Below are 20,655 nucleotides of genomic sequence, written 5' to 3'. Positions count from 1 at the left end.
TACTGGGAAGTTTGTATTAAGCACAGGCTCGCATGATCAAGTGACTTAACTAAAATGCCGTTTTGTCTAATTACTGTTAGTGCCGTAAGGATTAATTTAAGAGGATTATTTGTTCCTCTACATTACCTATGTTATCTTTATTTAAGACACTTTATCAAGCTAAGTTTGTATACCTACAAGGCTACACTACATTTAGGCTGCAACTTATGGGGTACCTCATAATAGTGTTGTTAGTTGGTTTATGCGTTGCAACATATGAATACAAACTTAACTTAATGTAGATAATAACAGTATGGCATTTATTAAATCTCAAAGAACGTGCTACGTTTAAGTGTACAACTTAGCCGTTTATTTGTAATACTATTGCATTAGGTAGCTTAAATATTTATCTTTCCCTAATCTTACGAATTCATGTGATACTTCAGACTAAGTTGTATAAGTACATGGAATTAAAGAACCTTCACTCTTTGAAGTATACATTATTTTAATGAAGTCAATTTATTCGAATTATCCTCTTCATTTGTGTGTTACTCTGCAGCGGCGCCACCATTATGACAATTTACTGAAGTTATTGCGAAATAAACTATCTATACGAGTACGAACGGAATGCTACTAATTACGAGATCTATGTTTGAAAAAGTAAACCTAATGGGATAAAAATGACAGCCGTGAAGTGTTACTATCATTAAGTCTATTGGGAACGGAAATACACAGTAGTTCAACTGGTAAAGTTAATTGTTAAAACTACTGGGAATGGCCGCTTTATTTACCCTCACCATGCACTTCGCACAGTGCCATTCTTGCTATCTGATGAGTTGGCTGCATTCCGAATGCTCCATATATGTCGTATCTTGCTATATTTCGAGGAAGGATGTTGACAGCCTTCTCAATTATCAAATGGAGGCAACTACTTTCTGTCAATATGGCACTGGGTATGAAAAGTAGTGGAGATTTGATTAAAATGAAACCGGAATTGTGTTCTCGCAACAAGCTTTATCGAAATATTCATATCATTACAAGTTATCTTAGATGCTTCTGTTATATCCACTACATATTTATATATATACTATGTTATATATATATAACGCATTCGCTACACACTACTGATATCGAGATCATTCAAAAAAAGTGTGATTACGGTATGAAGGTTTCGTCATGTATGTACTTTGATCTTATATATTCATTCAAATATAATAAAATTTACTATTATTCAACAAAAGAAAACAGCAAAAACATAAACAATAAAAATTTGTAACTATGTATAGTACTTTGAAACATTTCTAAAATCTTTGGTTAATTTTTTCGTAATGGCCCTTTAAATAGTTTTTAACTCTTAACACGTATTTATTCTTACAATCTACTCATTTTCGGTGTCAACGATGTAAAGTTTAACTTCCTTCATAACGTAGTCTTCCATCAGATTGTCTATGTTTAAATTTTCTCCAGCATCATAGTGACGCAGGGTCGATTCCACTCTCTGGATACTCTCAGCTTCCAGTATTTGTAACTGTCTGATCAGTTCTTGGCTTTTGGTGCCTCGAATTATATGATCTGCATGTAGCTTGTATAGACGACTCTCATGTTTAGGCTGAAAACGAACATTTTGTTTTATCAATGGCCATTAACGCATCCAATGATATATTTAAATAGAAAACGACACGCAGTTAATAGTATAGGAGTGAGTCTTGAGGTGCCCGTGGCAACCGTGTGTGGCGAGACGTGTCGCGGCTTTGGTTCAACTTAAGTCTATTTTTTAGGGTTCCGTACCCAAAGGGTAAAAACGGGACCCTATTACTAAGACTCCGCTGTCCGTCCGTCCGTGATACCGTGATCTCACGAACCGTGATAGCTAGACAGTTGAAATTTTCACAGATGATGTATTTCTGTTGCCGCTATAACAACAAATACTAGAAACATTACAAAATAAAGATTTAAGTGGGGCTCCCATACAACAAACGTGATTTTTGACCGAAGTTAAGCAACGTCGGGCGGGGTCAGTACTTGGATGGGTGACCGTTTTTTTTGCTTGTTTTGCTCTATTTTTTGTTGATGGTGCGGAACCCTCCGTGCGCGAGTCCGATTCGCACTTGGCCGGTTTTTATTAATACAGACTTTTACATATGTAAGTATGTGTCCATCCCCTTATCTGTTAACGATGATGATTTACTTCACAATAACAATTCAGTGACCAATGCCCGGTAGTCTTATATGTCAGTTTAGTTCGGCGTCCATAAGGGTGGCATTCCACCTGTCCAATCTGCATCTCATGCGTCTCACTCTCTCACAAAGAAATTGGACAGGTGGAATATCAACCTCTAGCAGGCGTGTCTCACTCCGCGATTTCGTCGCTTTGCTACAGGTAGCTAAAAGTACATCCGGCCCCAATTTTGGGGAAAGCCATAAGCCGCGCGTGGCGCTGTCGCCACCTAGCGGCCATATCTGTGCTGATCGTAACAGACGCGTTTTGTTAGAGTGAGTCTTCTGTACTTAGTACTATTATTTATTCTGTGCCTCTAGGGGACATTTTATATATCTTGGTGGCGAAAGGGGCTTGGGTGCTTCAAACGAACCTGGATGTTTGGGGCGATACCTTCATAGGCGCCAAATCATAAAATAAGCCCCTTAAATTGTGCACCAAAAATGGTCTAAACTTTTACTTACTTCCTGGAGACTCTCTGTGTAGCACGAAGTTTCGCAATTCGGAGTAAAGACAAAAGGTTTGAAAAGAGAAACACTAGGGTCTGGTGTAGCCGTGAACCAATGGACACTCCTTCCGTTCTCCGTTAAAATAGATACCTAAAAAAAGTTGGTAAATGATAATTCCACAGAATTCGAGAAACGAGACGTTGTTGAATGAATTCATTAGAATCTAAAATGGAACACCCCTAGGAAAACTAAAATGGAATTCCAAAAGGTAAAGTTTGTTATGACATATATATTGGTACCTTGGTAGCTAATAGGAGTTTTAATTCCATCTTCACTTAATTTCTCAGTGGAAACAGACTAGCAATTCCATTTACCTGACTTCCTTGGGTGGGAAAACCATCATCGCATCCTCTGCATATTCGGCTTTTCTTGTGCCGCAAGACATAAAACATGTCATTTATGGTGAATTGAGAATCCTTACAACCATTTCTGAGAAGTGCTTCCCCGTCGAGTTGGCGTTGGAGATCCCCGCCAGATGAAAAAGTTTTCATGAAGTTAAATTCACCCTAAAATAGAGGAAACAATTATAACAGAAAAAAGGCTCACCACTTGTGTACTTTGATATGCATGACGTATTGCTAAATCTGTCACTCTGCTTGTCTGTATGTTGTGGAGTAAGTGTGTAAATTACTTCATATTTAATTAAGGTATTTGTGACATTGATTTACATGGACTTTAGCCATAAATTTAAGACATAATTTATTTAATGTTTCTTAAGAAGAAACTAGAATTAAGAAGAAACTAGAAGAGTGGCCCACGACAGACCCCAATGGAAAGAGCTGAAGGAGGCCTTTGCCAAGCGGCACACCGAGTTAAGAGACATATTCTAACTCAGAATAAAAGGGCTTAATAGATAGATAGGTAATAGATAGAATAGATAAAGTAACCTGTCCATCCCAAAGTCCTAGCTCCATCGCTTTCTCTTTTAATCCATCAGACATTTTGTCAATCTTTGTAGTAATGGTTAGCCCATTAGAGATGTTCCTGTAAGTCAACACTTTCTCTGCAGCCCACAGATTGCCGCTCGTCTCAAGCACCCATGCTCCAGTGGGGTCCGCAATAAGGAACGAGTTATGGTAAAAGAGATTGTCATCATGTTCACTGCAGGGACCACCTTGTCCATACTTTTCAAGGAGAGCTGTTATAACATCTATTGCCTCTTCTGCGGTATTACCTCGTTCTAAGCCCAAGCTGCAAAATAAAATCATATTTTTAAAATGATTAATGGCATATTAGGCAAGAGGTTATTTAAGACCTATGTATACTGTTAAAAAGAGTAAACTGACAACAGTTTATATATTTTCATTAGGTTATATTTATTTAAAAATATTATTGATAAGCTGTGTAGCCACAGTAGGATGAAATAATTCCTTTCAGGGAGGGGTCGAGCATGGGCCATTAAAGTGTCATTCAATAGAACTTGCTAACTATGTAAACAAAAGTTACTAGTAATTTGACATTCAGTGTCAATTTTAGTATGGCGGTTTGTTTACATAGTTAGCAAGTTCTATTGAATGACACTTTATCTAATTTACTAGCAAACAATTAACCATTCAGGTAGAAAATATATGAAGAGAAAGGGTTATTCCCACTAGTTACCACAAAGTCTACTGGGAATTTTTTTCCCACCTATTACCACTGGTAACTACTGGGAAAAATAATTCCCAGTAGTTACCACCAACTCGGTTTAGTGTTACAAAAATTTTGGTGGTAACTACTGGGAAAAAAATTCCCAGTAGTTACAACCAACTCGGTTCAGTGGTAAAAGGTGGGAAGAAAATTCCCAGTAGTTACCACTGGTAACAACTTGGTGGTAACTAGTGGGAATAACCCGAAGAGAAATTATATTATAAATCAATGATCATTCCCACTTGGCAGCAAGTCAAGTTACCGAACAAGATCCATTCCCAGCAAGCGTTTTTCCTGTGCATTTCCAAGGCCCTTGTCATTTTTAGTCCACACCGCTTCATTGCCGATGACCACGCTCTTGTCGTTGGCTCCCATCTCCGCTCCCCACATCCAGCCTGGCTTGCTCAGTATGACAGCATTCAGTGGCTTGCAACTCTCCTCAATCTTAATGTATGTGCACTGATAACATGATCCACAATACGATTTAGTGTTTAAACTACATCAATAAATTTAAATGCAACATTCAGTATATAAAATTCGGATACCACTAATAAACTAATCATGTTTGCGTTTCAGTTACGATATTGTTTTGTTACCTTTAAAGGTCCCTGTCTGATTCCTCCTGCAAAGTGCACGACTTCCTGCACCTCATGACGAGGTCGGTCAGAGTTTTTGCCAAATATCACTTGATTATCACTTGTATGAGGCGGGAGCACAACAAAGGTGTCACATGATTGAGGAGGCGGCATATTAATGTTTACAATCATTTTTTCCACAAGATGCGCTTTTGTGGCTACACTTCACTGCAATGTTTACAAAACGTTATTGATTTTCAACTTATTGATTTTAATAAAGATATTGATAGCTGCCAGCCTGCCCTTATTTACGTGTCGTCTCTGTTCCTCGACCGTCACAGGACGTTCTCGAATCTGCAGTTTAGTTGATACAGTGTTTGTTTATTTATGGGTCCTTGTGTCCACAACGTTTCATAATCAAAGGAAACATGACTGACATTGACATGACCTTGAATGGGGTTACAAGCCCACAGATAATAATATTATAGGTTTTATCATATGAATTCTATATTTAAACAGGTACCTGTTGTCTATGGTTTACCTTTTCCGCTCATAGAAGGTATAGCTGGTCAAGCAAATCTTGTCAGTAAAAAAGGCGGGAAATTTAAATTTTCTATGGGACGATATTCCTTCGCGCCTACATTTTTAAAATTTGCCGCCTTTTTCTACTGACAAGATCTGCTTGACCAGCTATAGCATCCTATAGAAGTGGTCTACGCGTGGCTCCGTGAGGGACAAAACATACGCAATGCGACGCTATGATTGGTCGAATTTATTTGTTATGGAGGGCAACAAATCAATTCGACCAATCATCCATACTAATTTACGGTGCGGAATAAAAAAAAAGTGAGACTGTGACAAGGACAAACAATAATAGCGCTTTCGCTGCTACTCCTACTGAAAGATACATAAGACTATCCCATTCTGTCAGTTATCTCCACCACTCATGCCCAATCCAGTTTAATACTAGATTCATGTTTCCGCTAAATATAGCTGGTCAACCAAATCTTACCAGTAAAAAAAGGCGCGAAATTCAAATTTTCTATGGGACGATGTCCCTTCGCGCCTACATTTTTCAAATTTGCCGCCCTTTTCTACTGTCAAGATCTGGTTGACCAAGTATATAATAGTAGGGGTTATTATAGTCGGTCAAACAAGTTTGTCAGTAGTAAAAGGCCCGAAATTCAAATGTTCTATCAGGCGATAAACCCTTCGTGCCTACATTTTTTAGAGTTTAGGAGTTTTATAAAAAAGAAAGGAGAGGGCATTAACTGTATTAAATGGTGGAAGGGTCTTATCACAGCAGGAAGCTGTTTTACAGGTTTTCTCTTACTGCCCCGTATGAAGTGCTCACTCTATAAATAAAATATATACGCCTATACGGTACGTACTATACGTATAGCACCTATACTTGGTCAACCAGATCTTATCAGTAGAAAAAGGCGGCAAATTTGAAAAATGTAAACGCGAAGGGATATCGTCATATCGTCCTATAGAAAATATGAATTTCGCGCCTTTTTTACTGACAAGATTTGGTTGACCATCTATAGATTACTAATGTACTTATAGGTAAGAGAGTATAATATTGCGTTGAAGCCTACCTATAAATAAAAGGCGCTACCGTAAAGACGCGCCTCGCAATATATTTTCCTTAATGTATTCGACTTTACAACTTAGAAAACTTGAGTCAATGAACAAAGTCAAGAGAGGCGGATCCGAGTTTTGAGTTTACTTTGGGTTTAAATTGTTATATTTGAACAAAATGGATGTCAATCTGTGAACTAAAGGCTTATTGAAACTTAAAGTTAACATCTTTGTTTCAAGTTGGTTTTGGGGTTGGGTTCAAGTCTGTTACGATGAAAAACGTAATAATCATACACAGCTGACTTATATTGGGGTATTTTAGAGTAAAGATAGTCAAGAAGATCTTGTCAGTAAAAAAAGGCGGCAAATTTGATAAATGTAGGCGCGAAGGGATATCGTCCCATAGAAAATTTGAATTTCGCGCCTTTTTCTACTGACATGATATGCTTGACTAAGTAATGCTGTTGACTCATGAATCTAGTATTAAACTGGATTGGGCATGAGTGGTGGGGATAACTGACAGAACGGGATAGTCTTATGTATCTTTCAGTAGGAGTAGCAGCGAAAGCGCTATTATTGTTTGTCCTTGTCAGTCTCACATTTTTTTTTATTCCCCGCCATAAATTAGTATGGATTTTGGTGGACAACAAATAAATTCGACCAATCATAGCGTTGCATTGCGTATGTTTTGTCCCTCACGGAGGCACGCGTAGACCACTTCTATAGGATGCTACCTTCTATGTGTTGACTTCAAGATTTAAAAGTTTTATCAGGCGTGGCTCACTCCGCGATTTCGTCGCTTTGGTACAGGTAGCTAAAAGTACATCCGTTCCACACATAGAAGGTAGCATCCTATAGAAGTGGTCTACGCGTGCCTCCGTGAGGGACAAAACATACGCAGTGCGACGCTATAGCTGGTCAACCAAATCTTGTCAGTAAGAAAAAAAGGCGCGAAATTCAAATTTTCTATGGGACGATATCCCTTCGCGTCTACATTTTTCAAATTTGCCGCCTTTTTCTACTGTCAAGATGTGGTTGACCAAGTATATGATTGGTCGAATTTATTTGTTATGGTGGGCAACAAATAAATTCGACCAATCATCATACTATAACTTGGTCAACCAGATCTTGACAGTAGAAAAAGGCGGCAAATTTGAAAAATGTAAGCGCGAAGGGATGTCGTCCCATAGAAAATTTGAATTTCGCGCCTTTTTTTACTGTCAAGATTTGGTTGACCAGCTATAATTTATGGTGGGGAATTAAAAAAAAAGTGATACTGTGACAAGGACAAACAATAATAGCGCTTTCGCTGCTACTCCTACTGAAAGATACATAAGAGTATCCCGTTCTGTCAGTTATCCCCACCACTCATGGCCAATCCAGTTTAATACTAGATTCATGGTTCCACACCAATTTTGGGGAAAGCCATAAGCCGCGCGTGGCGCTGTCGCCACCTATAACTAAACAATCTTGATGTGTCTTTTAATTGAAAAACACATTTTAATAATTTTTAAGAAAAAAAACCGACTTCTATGCGGCCCGGTGAAAGATTATTGTAGATGGTGCGCTATGTAGAAAAGGAGGTAAAACCACCCACTTTTCTAGTAGCATTTCGTTTCTGTAAGGCTCGCAGTTCTAACCTAACCTAACCCACTTTTGTTCGGTTCTGTGAGGATAGCAGTTCAAACCTAACCTAATCCACTTATGGATCCCATCATCAGAACTCGAGCTTGACAGAAATGTGGCTTAAAAACTAAACTTGCTTAACAAACATAACGAAGAGGACAAATCGCCAAACGTGAACTATAGGTCGTTGAAGAGTTCTGTTCTGATCATCATCAGCAGTTCCACTTCATCAAATGCGACAGTTTTTAATAAAAATGCTTGATCTTCTGATGAAAATACAAAAATCTCTATACGCACGCCTTTAAGATTTGAGGAGTTCCCTCGATTCCTCATGGATCCCATCATCAGAACTCGAGCTTGACAAAAATGTGGCTTAAAAACTTAACTTGCTTAACAAACATAACGAAGAGGACAAATCGCCAAACGTGAACTATGCGTCGTTGAAGAGTTCCATTCTGATCATCATCAGCAGTTCCACTTCATCAAATGTCACGTTTTTTAATGTATATGCTTGATTTGTTGATAAAAACACAAAAATCACTATATGTATGCCTTTAAGATTTGAGGAGTTCCCTCGATTCCTCATGGATCCCATCATCAGAACTGGGTTTTGACAAAAACGGGACCAATCTGTATGCATATACATACAATCAAAAAAAGAATTTTCAAAATCGGTCCAGTAATGACGGAGATATGGAGTAACAAACATAAAAAAAAACATACAACCGAATTGATAACCTCCTTCTTTGAGATTTGGAAGTCGGTTAAAAATAAGTTACGGTAGGTAAATATGTAACAATTATGAATCTAATACGATCTTTCATAGTCTTCTGCTTTCATAATTCATAAGTAATAGTTATTGATTTTTAAAAAGTGTTTTTCAATTTAAAGACATTTCAAAATCGCTTACCTTCTTTCAAGTTCTTTCTAATGCTAAAAAAAATAAAAAAAAAATAAAAACATACTACCGAATTGATAACCTCCTTCTTTGAGATTTGGAAGTCGGTTAAAAAAAGGTTAAAAACGAACTATAGCGGCCATATCTGTGCTGATCGTAACAGACACGTTTTGTTAGAGAGTGAGTCTTCTGTACCTAGTACTATTATTTATTCTGTGGTTTTATTAAAAAAATAACACATTCTCTTAACATTAAGGCCCCGTGGTTTCAGGTTCTTCTCTCACCCTCACTGAGCGTGAGCGAGACGGCTGTGCGTGCCCGGGATCTCGGATATAAAGTTTATGAACTTTATGAATATTTTGTAAGTAATAAATAAAAAAAACCGGCCAAGTGTGATCGGACTCGCGCACGTAGGGTTCCGTACCATTACGCAAAAACTGCAATCAAATCACGTTTCTTGTATGGGAGCCCCATTTAGATATACTTGGTCAACCAGATCTTGACAGTAGAAAAAGGCGGCAAATTTGAAAAATGTAGGCGCGAAGGGATATCGTCCCATAGAAAATTTTAATTTCGCGCCTTTTTTTACTGACAAGATTTGGTTGACCAGCTATATTAATTTTATTTTGGTTTTAGTATTTGGTGTTATAAAGGGCCCTCCACACTCGTGCGCGAATCACGGCACGAAACCGCGAACGCGAGTATGGCGTCGATTTCGCAGATTGTTCATGCCTTCGCGCAATGTTCCCCGTTTTTTGTCGGTTTATCGGCCCGCATCAAAGGAGGCGCGAAATTGAAAAATAGCTACAGCACGTATGATGCCGTAGATAAATGACAGTTAAACTCGATCAGCTGACGCTTTTCTGCCATCTTGGCGCGAACCAAACTGCGAATTCACCGTGAAGTGCGCGAGTGTGGAGTTATACGTCAACGTCGTGATATATCCATTCCGCGAAGTCGCGCCGCAATACACGCACATAGTCTGGAGGGGTCTTAGCGGCAAAGCAAAAGAACATCATCTGTGAAAATTTCAACTGTCTAGTGTGGATAGGTCTTTTAAAATGAATAGGGGTTATTAAAAAGCATTATTTGGTAAAGTGAATATTTTCATCATGCGTAGGTATTTAACTGACAAGATATATGAAATAGGTGTAAAAAGTTTAGCGTTCTCGAATTGTCCTCACTGTGCCTAAGAAAACCGGTGGCCATTAATCATTTATGTAAACAGGCAACAACAATGAAGCAAAATATAGAGTGCCCTACGGAACCCGACACCGGACGTAGTAGCGACTTCCCGTCGGTTTCTGACGGTCTTACCGTTTCCACGGGGCAGGTTCCCACCGTTAGGTACCTACTATACAATACATACCCAGAGGCGTATTTACAAATTTGGCGCCCCGGGCCATTTTGATTTGCCGCCCCCCCCCCTTCATCAGTGACGATATAGTATTTTTTCTACTCGTCGACTGCAATGCTTGAATTAAGAAGTGAAATCGCATACTTTTTTCACTATGGGACCCCAACTCAACTATAATATTCATTTCGATAAAGTTTAGTCAATTATAATATTAATTTCGATACAGTTTAGTCAACTATAATGAAATTGACCAATCGAAAGCGCGGAGCAAGTACCAGGGCCTCATGAGTTACGAGAAGGTGTCGTTGACCAACCGGCCGGGGGCGCGGGGCGCGGGGTCGGGTCGCGTAAGAGTATGAATGTATCGCGGCTGCTCGCGCATCTTAGCTGTATACTTTTGGTTTTTTTACCTACATATATGACTCTTCTACTAGTTTTAAGTATTTTTTTGTTGACTCGTAGAAAAAGTATTGTATACTTTGTTAGTGATATAATCAAGCTTTTCAATCTCGTACCTTACTTAGGCAACTCAGCAAGCTTCGTTGCCTAAACACGGTACTCGATTGAAAAGCTCTCCATTATATCACGATTGTATAGTAGTAGTTTATGTGACTGCTACATAATGAGAGGCATCAAAATACATACATAATATAGTGTTTTAATGCCTAGTTATGTACAGTTACATACACTACTTTATCTAAACACATACTTAAAACTAACTAAAAGATAAACTGTACATCAAATGGCGGTGAATGAAAACTTTTTTCACACATGTCACACATCCGTAGTTTTTTTTAATTTCTAGACAAAAGAATGAAGTCCCTATTCTCACGTCACTCGAGATCAAATATCGTGCGGTTTATATTAAAAAAACATACTAAATTGACGTTTCGTATCGATAACTGTTTCAATATCTAATGCAGTGGTTCCTAACCTGGGGGTAATTACCCCCGTGGGGGTAAAACTGGTATTTTACGGAGGTAATAAGCTAACCTAATATAACAATACAACAAACGTACACGTTTTATTTTTTATTACCATTGGGCAGGGCCGGATTAACCCTAAGGCAGAGTAGGCAACTGCCTTTGGGCCCCGCCTCGGCTAGGGGGCCCCGCGCGCGCCAAATAAAAATATTTGTTTCATATGGTAAAAAAAAAAAATGTATGGTACCTAATATCCAATATCAGTTTCTCAGACACACAATCATTAGATGATTATGTAAATTATGTTATTTTGGGCTTGTTAAGTAATGTGGAGATTGCTGAGCTCGACCTTCAGCCAAAAGTGAGGCTACCTCAATTTTTGGTTTGTCTTCCAAATCTCCTCTTCTTCAGCTTAGCCTTTGGTCTCGCTGCGCCAAGCTCGGCCTGCGGTCTCGCTTTTTAATACAATGGACATTCGTTGGCGTCTGTGCTCCAGCTGAGCTTGTCCTGAAGCACGGCTTTGACCTCGCATGAAAGCTCGCCTCACTAGGGAACTTCGAATTTTTAGGGCCGGCCCGGCCTTTCTAACATGCTCTCACAATTTTTTTCCAATAAAATTCGCGCTCGCTACGCTCGCGTTTTTTGCTGGTTGGCCCTGTACCTACATGGTAGCTTAACTGGTCAATGAATACATGGAAAATCATCATTAGTAGTTTAATTTTAATCATGTGGCTCAGCATATGGTCTTACGGTCGGACAATCGCTGTTCAGCCTCGCAAAATATTTAACTACCTAGCGAAAAACACATCGCTCGGCTTGTTCGGATCGGCTCAACCGACACCTGAAGGTTGAAATTAAAACCGAAAACTTACTTCCCTATACTGAACATTATGTATGCAGAATTGACTATAAGGGGGCCCCGAGCATTGCACTGCCTAGGGGCCCCGACACGCTTAATCCGGCCCTGCCATTGGGAGGAGGGGTAAAATCAGGTTCCCTAGTTAGTCATAGGGGTAACCGGACTGAAAAGGTTAGGAACCACTGATCGAATGGATACTAGAATAGAGACCCAGTTGAGTTTTGACTGCTGTTCCAAATTTAAACTCATAACCTTACAAAAATTTATAACGTTATGTACATTAAAGTACAAATTTTCCTACTACCACAGATAAGAAAGTTCTCATAGTAAAATTGGTTGTAATAAAGCTTGTCATTTCCTACGGTTTCTGAACGCATTATAGAGCACTAATGACATGTGTGTAGATAAAGGTTAGAAACAACCTCCAGGTCTGAGTCAACCCCTTGCATAGCTTTTGAAGCTATGTTAAATTTCTTCAAAACAGCTCCCCAAAATTCTGACAGGATGGCCGTTTCTAGGGAATTTAGCTGTTTAATCAACCCTATAGCTTCATTTTTCATTAACACGGTTTGGTTCCCAGAGTCACATTTTAGTTTAGTTACGCCCTACTAATAGGTACTTTATGAACGAAAATGTTGCTTAATTTAGGTACTTGTTGGTAGATATTTTAAGCAATTGGTGGGGTTTGAAGCATTCGTTTGTTTATTAATTTAAATGTCAATTAAAATATAAAAAAATATAGCTAAGTTGATTATAAAAGGCGCCCAGAAAAAGCCGCGAGGGGGCGGCTTCGCCGCCCCCCCCGAGGCCTGCCGCCCCGGGCCATGGCCCCCTTGGCCCTAGGGTAAATACGCCCCTGTACATACCTAATACATTAATATGAAAGAGAGCTTTTCGACAAATAAACTTTTATGCTTTGTGTGGTTCTTATTCCGCTTTTGTGTTTGTTATTTATTTATAGGCAGGTAATACGTTGGTTGCGAGCTGAGCTAAGCAGTCTGAAACCTATCCCGTCACTTTTATAATTTAACGAGTTTAGTAATTAGCGGTGCAGTATCAGTGCGGTTTAAACTAAAATGTTCCCAGTCAAGCAATTCTTACGTTCACACTGGTGCGTGTGGTGTGTAAGTACACACACAAAAAATAATTTTATACTCCTAAGTCCCTGCGTACAAATTTTTGTACATATTCCAAAAACTATTTTGAACTTTTATTGAGTAACGAAAAACCAGAAAATGTGGCGTAAAGCCAATGAGCAAATGGACTGTATTTTTTGGTGTACCTACTTTACTAACTTATGAGAGAGTAACTGAGCTTACCGGTAGTTTTTAGGGTTCCGTAGCCAAATGGCAAAAAACGGAACCCTTATAGATTCGTCATGTCTGTCTGTCTGTCTGTCCGTCTGTCCGTCTGTCTGTCCGTCCGTATGTCACAGCCACTTTTCTCCGAAACTATAAGAACTATACTGTATACTTGGTAAGTAGATGTATTCTGTGAACCGCATTAAGATTTTCACACAAAAATAGAAAAAAAACAATAAATTTTTGGGGTTCCCCATACTTCAACTGAAACTCAAATTTTTTTTTTCATCTAACCCATACGTGTGGGGTATCTATGGATAGGTCTTCAAAAATGATATTGAGGTTTCTAATATCATTTTTTTCTAAACTGAATAGTTTGCGCGAGAGACACTTCCAAAGTGGTAAAATGTGTGTCCCCCCCCTGTAACTTCTAAAATAAGAGAATGATAAAACTAAAAAAAATATATGATGTACATTACCATGTAAACTTCCACCGAAAATTGGTTTGAACGAGATATAGTAAGTAGTTTTTTTTTATACGTCATAAATCGCCTAAATACGGAACCCTTCATGGGCGAGTCCGACTCGCACTTGGCCGCTTTTTTTCCTTCTGCTGCTGGCAGAGGCCTCTGCGGTAGATTGCTGCTTCCTGAAAACTACCAGAAAATGTGGCGTAAAGCCAATGAGCAAATGGACTGTATTTTTTGGTGTACCTACCTACTTTACTAACTTATGAGAGAGTAACTGAGCTTACCGGTGGTTTTTTCCTTCTGCTGCTGGCAGAGGCCTCTGCGGTAGATTGCTGCTTCCTGAAAACTACCAGAAAATGTGGCGTAAAACCAATGAGCAAATGGACTGTATTTTTTGGTGTACCTACCTACTTTACTAACTTATGAGAGAGTAACTGAGCTTACCGGTGGTTTTTTCCTTCTGCTGCTGGCAGAGGCCTCTGCGGTAGATTGCTGCGTCCAGCGGGGTCAGCACGGTTCCATTTTTATCGACTATCACTATGCCCGTCACTTTCGCACTTACATACTTGTTAGAACGTGACAGGCATGGTGATAAACGATAAAAATGCTACCGTGCTACTAGGGCTGACTTATTTACCGACCGTGTACGGTAAATAAGTTTTCTCGGTTTTATATTGCAATTAGGAATATTCGGATATGTTCCAAATTCAAAAACAAAACAAATGCTTCTGGGTCTTAGGAGGTTATAATTTATAACCATACCTAGTCTTTTGATCACAGATGTAGGTTGAACATAATTGTATCGTAAATGGGATAATCGCCAGCGAAATCGTGCACCTATAACTGGAAATATGATTGTCAATTAGTATAACGATATATCCCCGCTTCTTCAATTTACGTGAAAATCATTCATCGGTTTTACGTTTCCGCTGAACTCCGATGTTTTGGAAATAATGCGCGTCATAATAATAAAATCAAAGTAACGGTTAGGTAGGATCTTACTAAACTATTACAAAAAATGTACTAATGGTTTTTAGTGTTTTTATCCTTTGGGTACGGAACCCTAAAAACACTCCGTAGGTACGAGTACAAGAATTGTAATGTCTTCGAAGCGGCAACCGTAAGAGCTTTGAAGGTTTATGCGCAATCATATATCTCTTGCTTTCAATGCGATTTTTAATGGTTTTTGTAACAATTTGAATTTTAATGAGCGCGAGAGTCGTGGCAGCGTCCGGTTGGTCTACAATCCGTAAAAAAATATAGAATCCCCGACTAAGAGCGTAAGTTTAATTACGATAGAGCTGGTAGTTAACTGGAATATCATAATATTATTGCTTTACATGATAGGCAAGAAATAAGGGGTGTTTTTAACTCCACTTACTACCTATTAGCGTCTATTATCATGGTTGTATTTATAGATGCCGTTTGTCTTACAATTATTCTTAAGTTAAAAAATATTAATTATGTATGTACCTGTTGTATGTAAATTACTGACAGTGATATCTAAATCAACTTCAATAAGTGGTACTACGAGGAATATAATATGTATTAACATCATCACTTCCTTATAATATGCAGTCGCAAAGCGGGAATTTTTCATTGTATGTACTCGCCAGAGAATACTTTATCGATTGCTTAAATAGGTAAGTACCTACTGCTTACAATTCAACTCAAGTCTAGAAGCCTTGTTTACTGTTTTTTAATTAACAAAATGAGAAACGTGGCGACGAAACGCAAAAGCGCAATCCTCGGCGTCCACACTGATTTCCATTCTGTTTACGAGACGAGGAAGCTCTTATATAACAATGCAATTGTCCCCCTTGCTCGGCCAGTACGGTTATTGCTCCGCTTGCAACTCAAGTAGTTCGGAATAGAGGAGGGTTAGCAGCAGAAATGCTGGCGTAATAACAGACAAATGGCTGGCTAATAATTGAAGCTAGCTGCGAGCCTTGATTACAGTAGCAAGCGTCTCTGTCGCTTGCGGCAGTGGCACGCTGGTAGGTACTTACCAGTAGAGCTGGCCAAGAGCCACTATATGTGGGGAATGGCTGAGTTTGATGCCCAGGAAGTCACTCTTCCTCCGAAACCCCCCACTAACCTGATCTAATCTAATAATAAACTTTGAACAACTTTGAGCATCAAAATCTTTAGTTACTTAAACTACGAATTAACATTCTTATAGCAAAAGTTGGACGTTATGCAAATAATAGCAGTTTTCGGTTTTGGTTTTCTATCCAAAATGAATTTGTAGGTAATTGCATACCTAGTTATAGAGCGTAACACGAGTAAACGGATAGAACACATCTATTCTAATGTTTTATTTACTTAAACGAGTACGTATGTGCCTAAGAATTTTTTTTAATGTTATCGTCGTTCTATAAAAATAACCTAGGTACCGCTCTACCCTACCGCTGATCATAAAATCCGAATCCGCCCTAGCATGAAATTCCTAGGCATTTAAGAAAACGCTGCCATGCCTAAAATTTGCCAGACCTTCCTAGGAATAACCCAGAACTTTAAGTACCTATAAAATACAGTAGATTTAAATATTTTTCGGATTTTATTCTTATGTGTAACTACTTACTTACATTACATTATTATAATGTATCACGCCGCTAACTTAACATATTGTCGTCAGTATAATATTTAAATAACATTGGATTTAGATGTTTAAGAGTTATACAGGCAGCATCAAAAGTAAGGGATCCTGACTACGCGTCAAAAGTAGCTGCCTCTCTCTTATATTTAACTTAAAATTAAAAAGAGATATGACGCTCTATAACCTCTATGTAGAACAATTAGACTGTAACAGATTGGTACTTTCGAAAGGAAAAAAATGTATTTGGAAGAGTATTCCAGGCTGGCAGATACTTTTGGCGCGTTGTTTCATCCGTTACTAAAATTGATGCTGAGTGTACTAGTACGTAAAACTCGGTTATTTAGCGCAATGGATTCACATATTTCCAGTTCGATAACAGATTATCTAAGCTCAACAGGAGCTCAATGCGGACTTTAAAAATCTTATATTAAGAGTCCGCAGCAAGCTCGGCTGAATTTCACCTTCCCATACAAAAGGAGTTTCGTTCTTATTTTAAAACTACGTGTTGGATTGTAATGAAACTTTGCACATACAATGACATGATGTATTATGCGTGTATGGTTTTAGTTTATATAGCTCCAGTTTATAAAACGAACGAATTAGAGCAAAAACAAGTTTTATATGATAAAACTTAAATTCGCTGTATTTTTTAACTATGGTGTCTGAAGCTACATAAACTTATTACAGGCATATATATATTCCTCATAAGTACAAAGTTCCGAGCAATCTATTAGCTAGTCGTTTTAAAACGAGAGCGTATGTACGTTTACTGTATAGAGAACCGAGCTTCCTGTGGACTCTTAACGTGTGTTGATATTTGTGCATCTCGTCCGCACTCTAGGTTATTTACAATCTACTCTACTTATCTATTTAGCCCGCATTTGAAATTGCGCTTTCATTAAAATTCTTTCCCTTTAATCTGTTAGAAAGTTTAAAAAAATTAAGGGGTATCACGAATGTTGAGATAGTTTTCGCTTCTTTTGTAAACTGCGCTCGACTCAGCAAGTTCGCCTACCTACTACATATTGCTTGCCCTTAGAGTTGGTCAAAGACGCCTAGTCTTAGTAAGATGGCATCAATCAATCAATCAATTGGCCTTTGCGTCTATTGCAGACGATTTATGGTGCAAATCGGAGAGACAATGACCTCTCCAGACTTAACACCGCCTGGGACGGAATTAAGGAAACGCTGGGATGCCCAGCACCTGCATTACCCTCTCGGCTTCACTGTCTTAGCCCACAGGAAAGGCGAGCCAATACGTGTGGAGGCAAGATGGCATATAGTCGAGAAATTGGGACTGGTCCCACCGTGGCGGGGTGGCGAAGGGGTTCAAAGCGTTAGCCCGGATTGCTAAAGACGCCGGTTCGAATCCGGCCTTCACCACTGGAGGGCTTCGTCACTTATTTTAACATAACCAGTCAATCGGTTATTACCAATCTATCTAATACCTTTAAACGAGCAATTCTTGTTTATTTATTTATTTATATATATATATATATATATATATCGGGGATCTCGGAAACGGCTCTAACGATTTCGATGAAATTTGCTATACGGGGGTTTTCGGGGGCGAAAAATCGATCTAGCTAGGTCTTACGTATCTCTGGGAAAACGCGCATTTTCGAGTTTTTATATGTTTTCCGAGCGAAGCTCGGTCACCCAGATATTATATATATATATATATATATATATATATATATATATATATATATATATATATATATATACATACATCTTATTTTATGGTATTGGGGGCCCTTGCAGTTACACTTCGACCCATAGGGATCTTTTGTGCAATTATCCCCTAGGAAAGATCCGTCAACTACTCAAGAGCTCTTCCCACCATCTCCATGAGCCGGATGATAGAGCTCATGGGTAGCGTTTTAAAGTCCTTTGAAGTTCAAGATATCCTGCTCGAAAGTCCTTCATTCTTTGTCTGGCGAGGGTGGTATATATACATACTTAACACTTTGAAGGACACTATTACGCCTATAGGTGTCCAAATATAGCCTAACAAATCGTAATTGAAAGTGCTATCCGTCAATGTGTTAAGTAAAAAAAAAAACAGAACGACAACATACCATTGGAATTTGTCATATAAAAAAGAAGCAGAAGTATTATTCGAGTGCCACTAGAAGTAATAATTATGAAAATGCAGAACCGCGTTTCCGGGGAAATGGAAAATTGCCGTTGAGAGCTTTTAAATATCCGTCCTCGGCAATGTAATGCAAACTTGCAATGAAATTTTTAGAGCTATTAGAATAGTATTAAGTACCTTAACTACCTCGCTTCCGCCATGAACGAGCGGGCGAAGTCGGACGGCTCCGCTGCTATACTTATATAAAAACAAAATTTAGATAGAAACTGCCGCTATGCAAAAATATTTATTGGCTATGCGGCTTAATGTACAACATGAGAGTTGAGGCGTGTAAGCATGGTTTGCTTTTTTAGGACTAGCTCCATTAAGCTTGGTAAACTAAGAGTGAAGTGGCCCGCCATCGCCACGCTGCGGACCGGAATATACATATTGTACAGGCGGCCTAGCCAGGGTGACGATCGCTTGCGCTTCGCCATGGAATCGCTTTGTATCTCTCTTCCATATTAGTGTGACACAATTGCATTATCGCTACGGAGCGTTAGCGATTGGCACGTTGGCTGCGCGGCTAGGCCTGCGGCAGAACCTGCGTTCATTGGCGTTACTTGACGGCGGAAGTTTCATATGCAGTCGCGTGGGGCTTTTTGGAATTTTATTTGGAGCTTTTCGGTTGTTATTTTTTATATCGCCGTAAAATATGAAAAAAATTGTTTATACCAAGGTATAAAACAATCCAACTATATGCGGTGTAATGTAAATTTGGACGTAACGTGAGATATCTATGGAAAATTACAGAGAAATACATCGATAGATGCACATGATCGTACGCCCGCCAGACCGGGACGCGGGCCGGGGGCGGGTGCGTGAACTCCTTCTTTTATGACATATGGGACTAGATCTTAGCGTTTCAATTACTTATTGCACTTATTTAGGAGTAGGTATCTACTATGTACTACAACTGTTTATTTGTGTGGATTTATTTCAGTCCGCATTTTAACTTAAATGTAGGTATATTTAATTTGTTCACTCAAAAAGGCAAAACGCTTACGCCGCCTTTAATTTTAACTGGCTACACGAGAAAAAGTTTATTTGATGATAATGCACATACAGGTCAATTAGCTGCTGGTTAATTATAGCTCAATTTGCAAGTTAATGATGATTAAGCACGCGAAGTAAGTGTATTTTGTATTTTTTATGGGTTCGATGGAGTCTCAGAGGAGGGGGGCGGTTGTTTAGCGGGCGGCCGGTGGAGGGAGGAATCGGATATTACAGGGGAAGTCCCGAAGCCATCGATCATCGTTAATGTCAGATGAGCGAAGCGCCTTTTAACGAGGTAGGTAGGTGGCCAGGCCACTGCCACGGCCGGTATCATTGCGCATTCAGGACCCGCGTAAACTACAACAATGTGGCCAGCGGTCACTCAACTTCGTCATTTTATTTTATACCGCGATGGTTACTAACAACGGTACACACTTCATGGCAAGTGAAGACACTGGAGCGGGAAACAGCGGCTCTCTTTTTCGAATAAAAGTTGTGGATCTAAATAGTCTCGAAAAATAACTTTTAGAGTAGGTAGGTATGAAATAGTAGTAAGTACTATTACTGAATCGCGATTAGAAAGGGATTGAGATAGCTGTCAATCCATATTGATTTTGACGTAAGTGTATGGAAATCTGTTATTTCTAATCCCTTTCTGATCGCGGTTCAGTAATAATAATATACTTAAAAATATCAAGTAGCGGTACTAATAATTCCGTTAATTAACCTCAAGATATTTTGACGATAAACCCACCAATGCCGACTATTGCCAAAGCTTTAAACATCACGTCTTGATGAATCCTCGTGGCAAAACACTAATTAGTTGATGATAATTATTAAAATTGTATAATTGTCTTGCTTTAGGCGCTTGTATTGTGTTAACAGCACTCAAGAGGTTTCGCGCTAACGAACCACAAAAGTCGGATGTAGGTAGGTAAGTACAAAGGTTTAATTCAGTCGTAATATTTCTGTGCGGCTGCTTAAAATTAATATTT

General features: G+C 38.9%; 1 protein-coding gene across 1 annotated transcript; it reads right to left on the bottom strand.

Moving 5' to 3' along the window:
* Positions 1–1,265: 1,265 nt before the first annotated feature.
* LOC134660606 (secernin-3) lies at positions 1,266–5,124 on the bottom strand. The gene is made up of 6 exons (XM_063516372.1): positions 4,932–5,124; positions 4,598–4,794; positions 3,594–3,897; positions 3,021–3,212; positions 2,662–2,796; positions 1,266–1,588 (listed from the first exon to the last, which is right to left on the bottom strand). The coding sequence occupies exons 1-6, from the start codon at positions 5,100–5,102 to the stop codon at positions 1,358–1,360; spliced, it is 1,230 nt and encodes a 409-aa protein (XP_063372442.1). The 5' UTR covers positions 5,103–5,124; the 3' UTR covers positions 1,266–1,357.
* Positions 5,125–20,655: the final 15,531 nt, after the last annotated feature.

The sequence above is a fragment of the Cydia amplana genome, chromosome Z (assembly GCF_948474715.1).
Source record: "Cydia amplana chromosome Z, ilCydAmpl1.1, whole genome shotgun sequence".
Lineage (NCBI taxonomy): Eukaryota > Metazoa > Arthropoda > Insecta > Lepidoptera > Tortricidae > Cydia > Cydia amplana.
Note: the sequence above shows the minus strand (reverse complement) of the source record. Positions and strands in the feature narration are given on the sequence as shown.

Coding starts and splice junctions, on each gene's coding strand:
- LOC134660606 (XM_063516372.1), bottom strand. CDS start 5,102: ATGATTGTAAACATTAATATGCCGCCTCCTCAATCATGTGACACCTTT. Junction 3,898..4,597: donor CTGGGAATGGATCTTGTTCG/GTAACTTGACTT, acceptor TTTATTTTGCAG/CTTGGGCTTAGAACGAGGTA. Junction 2,797..3,020: donor TTCCCACCCAAGGAAGTCAG/GTAAATGGAATT, acceptor AACTTTTTTTAG/GTATCTATTTTAACGGAGAA.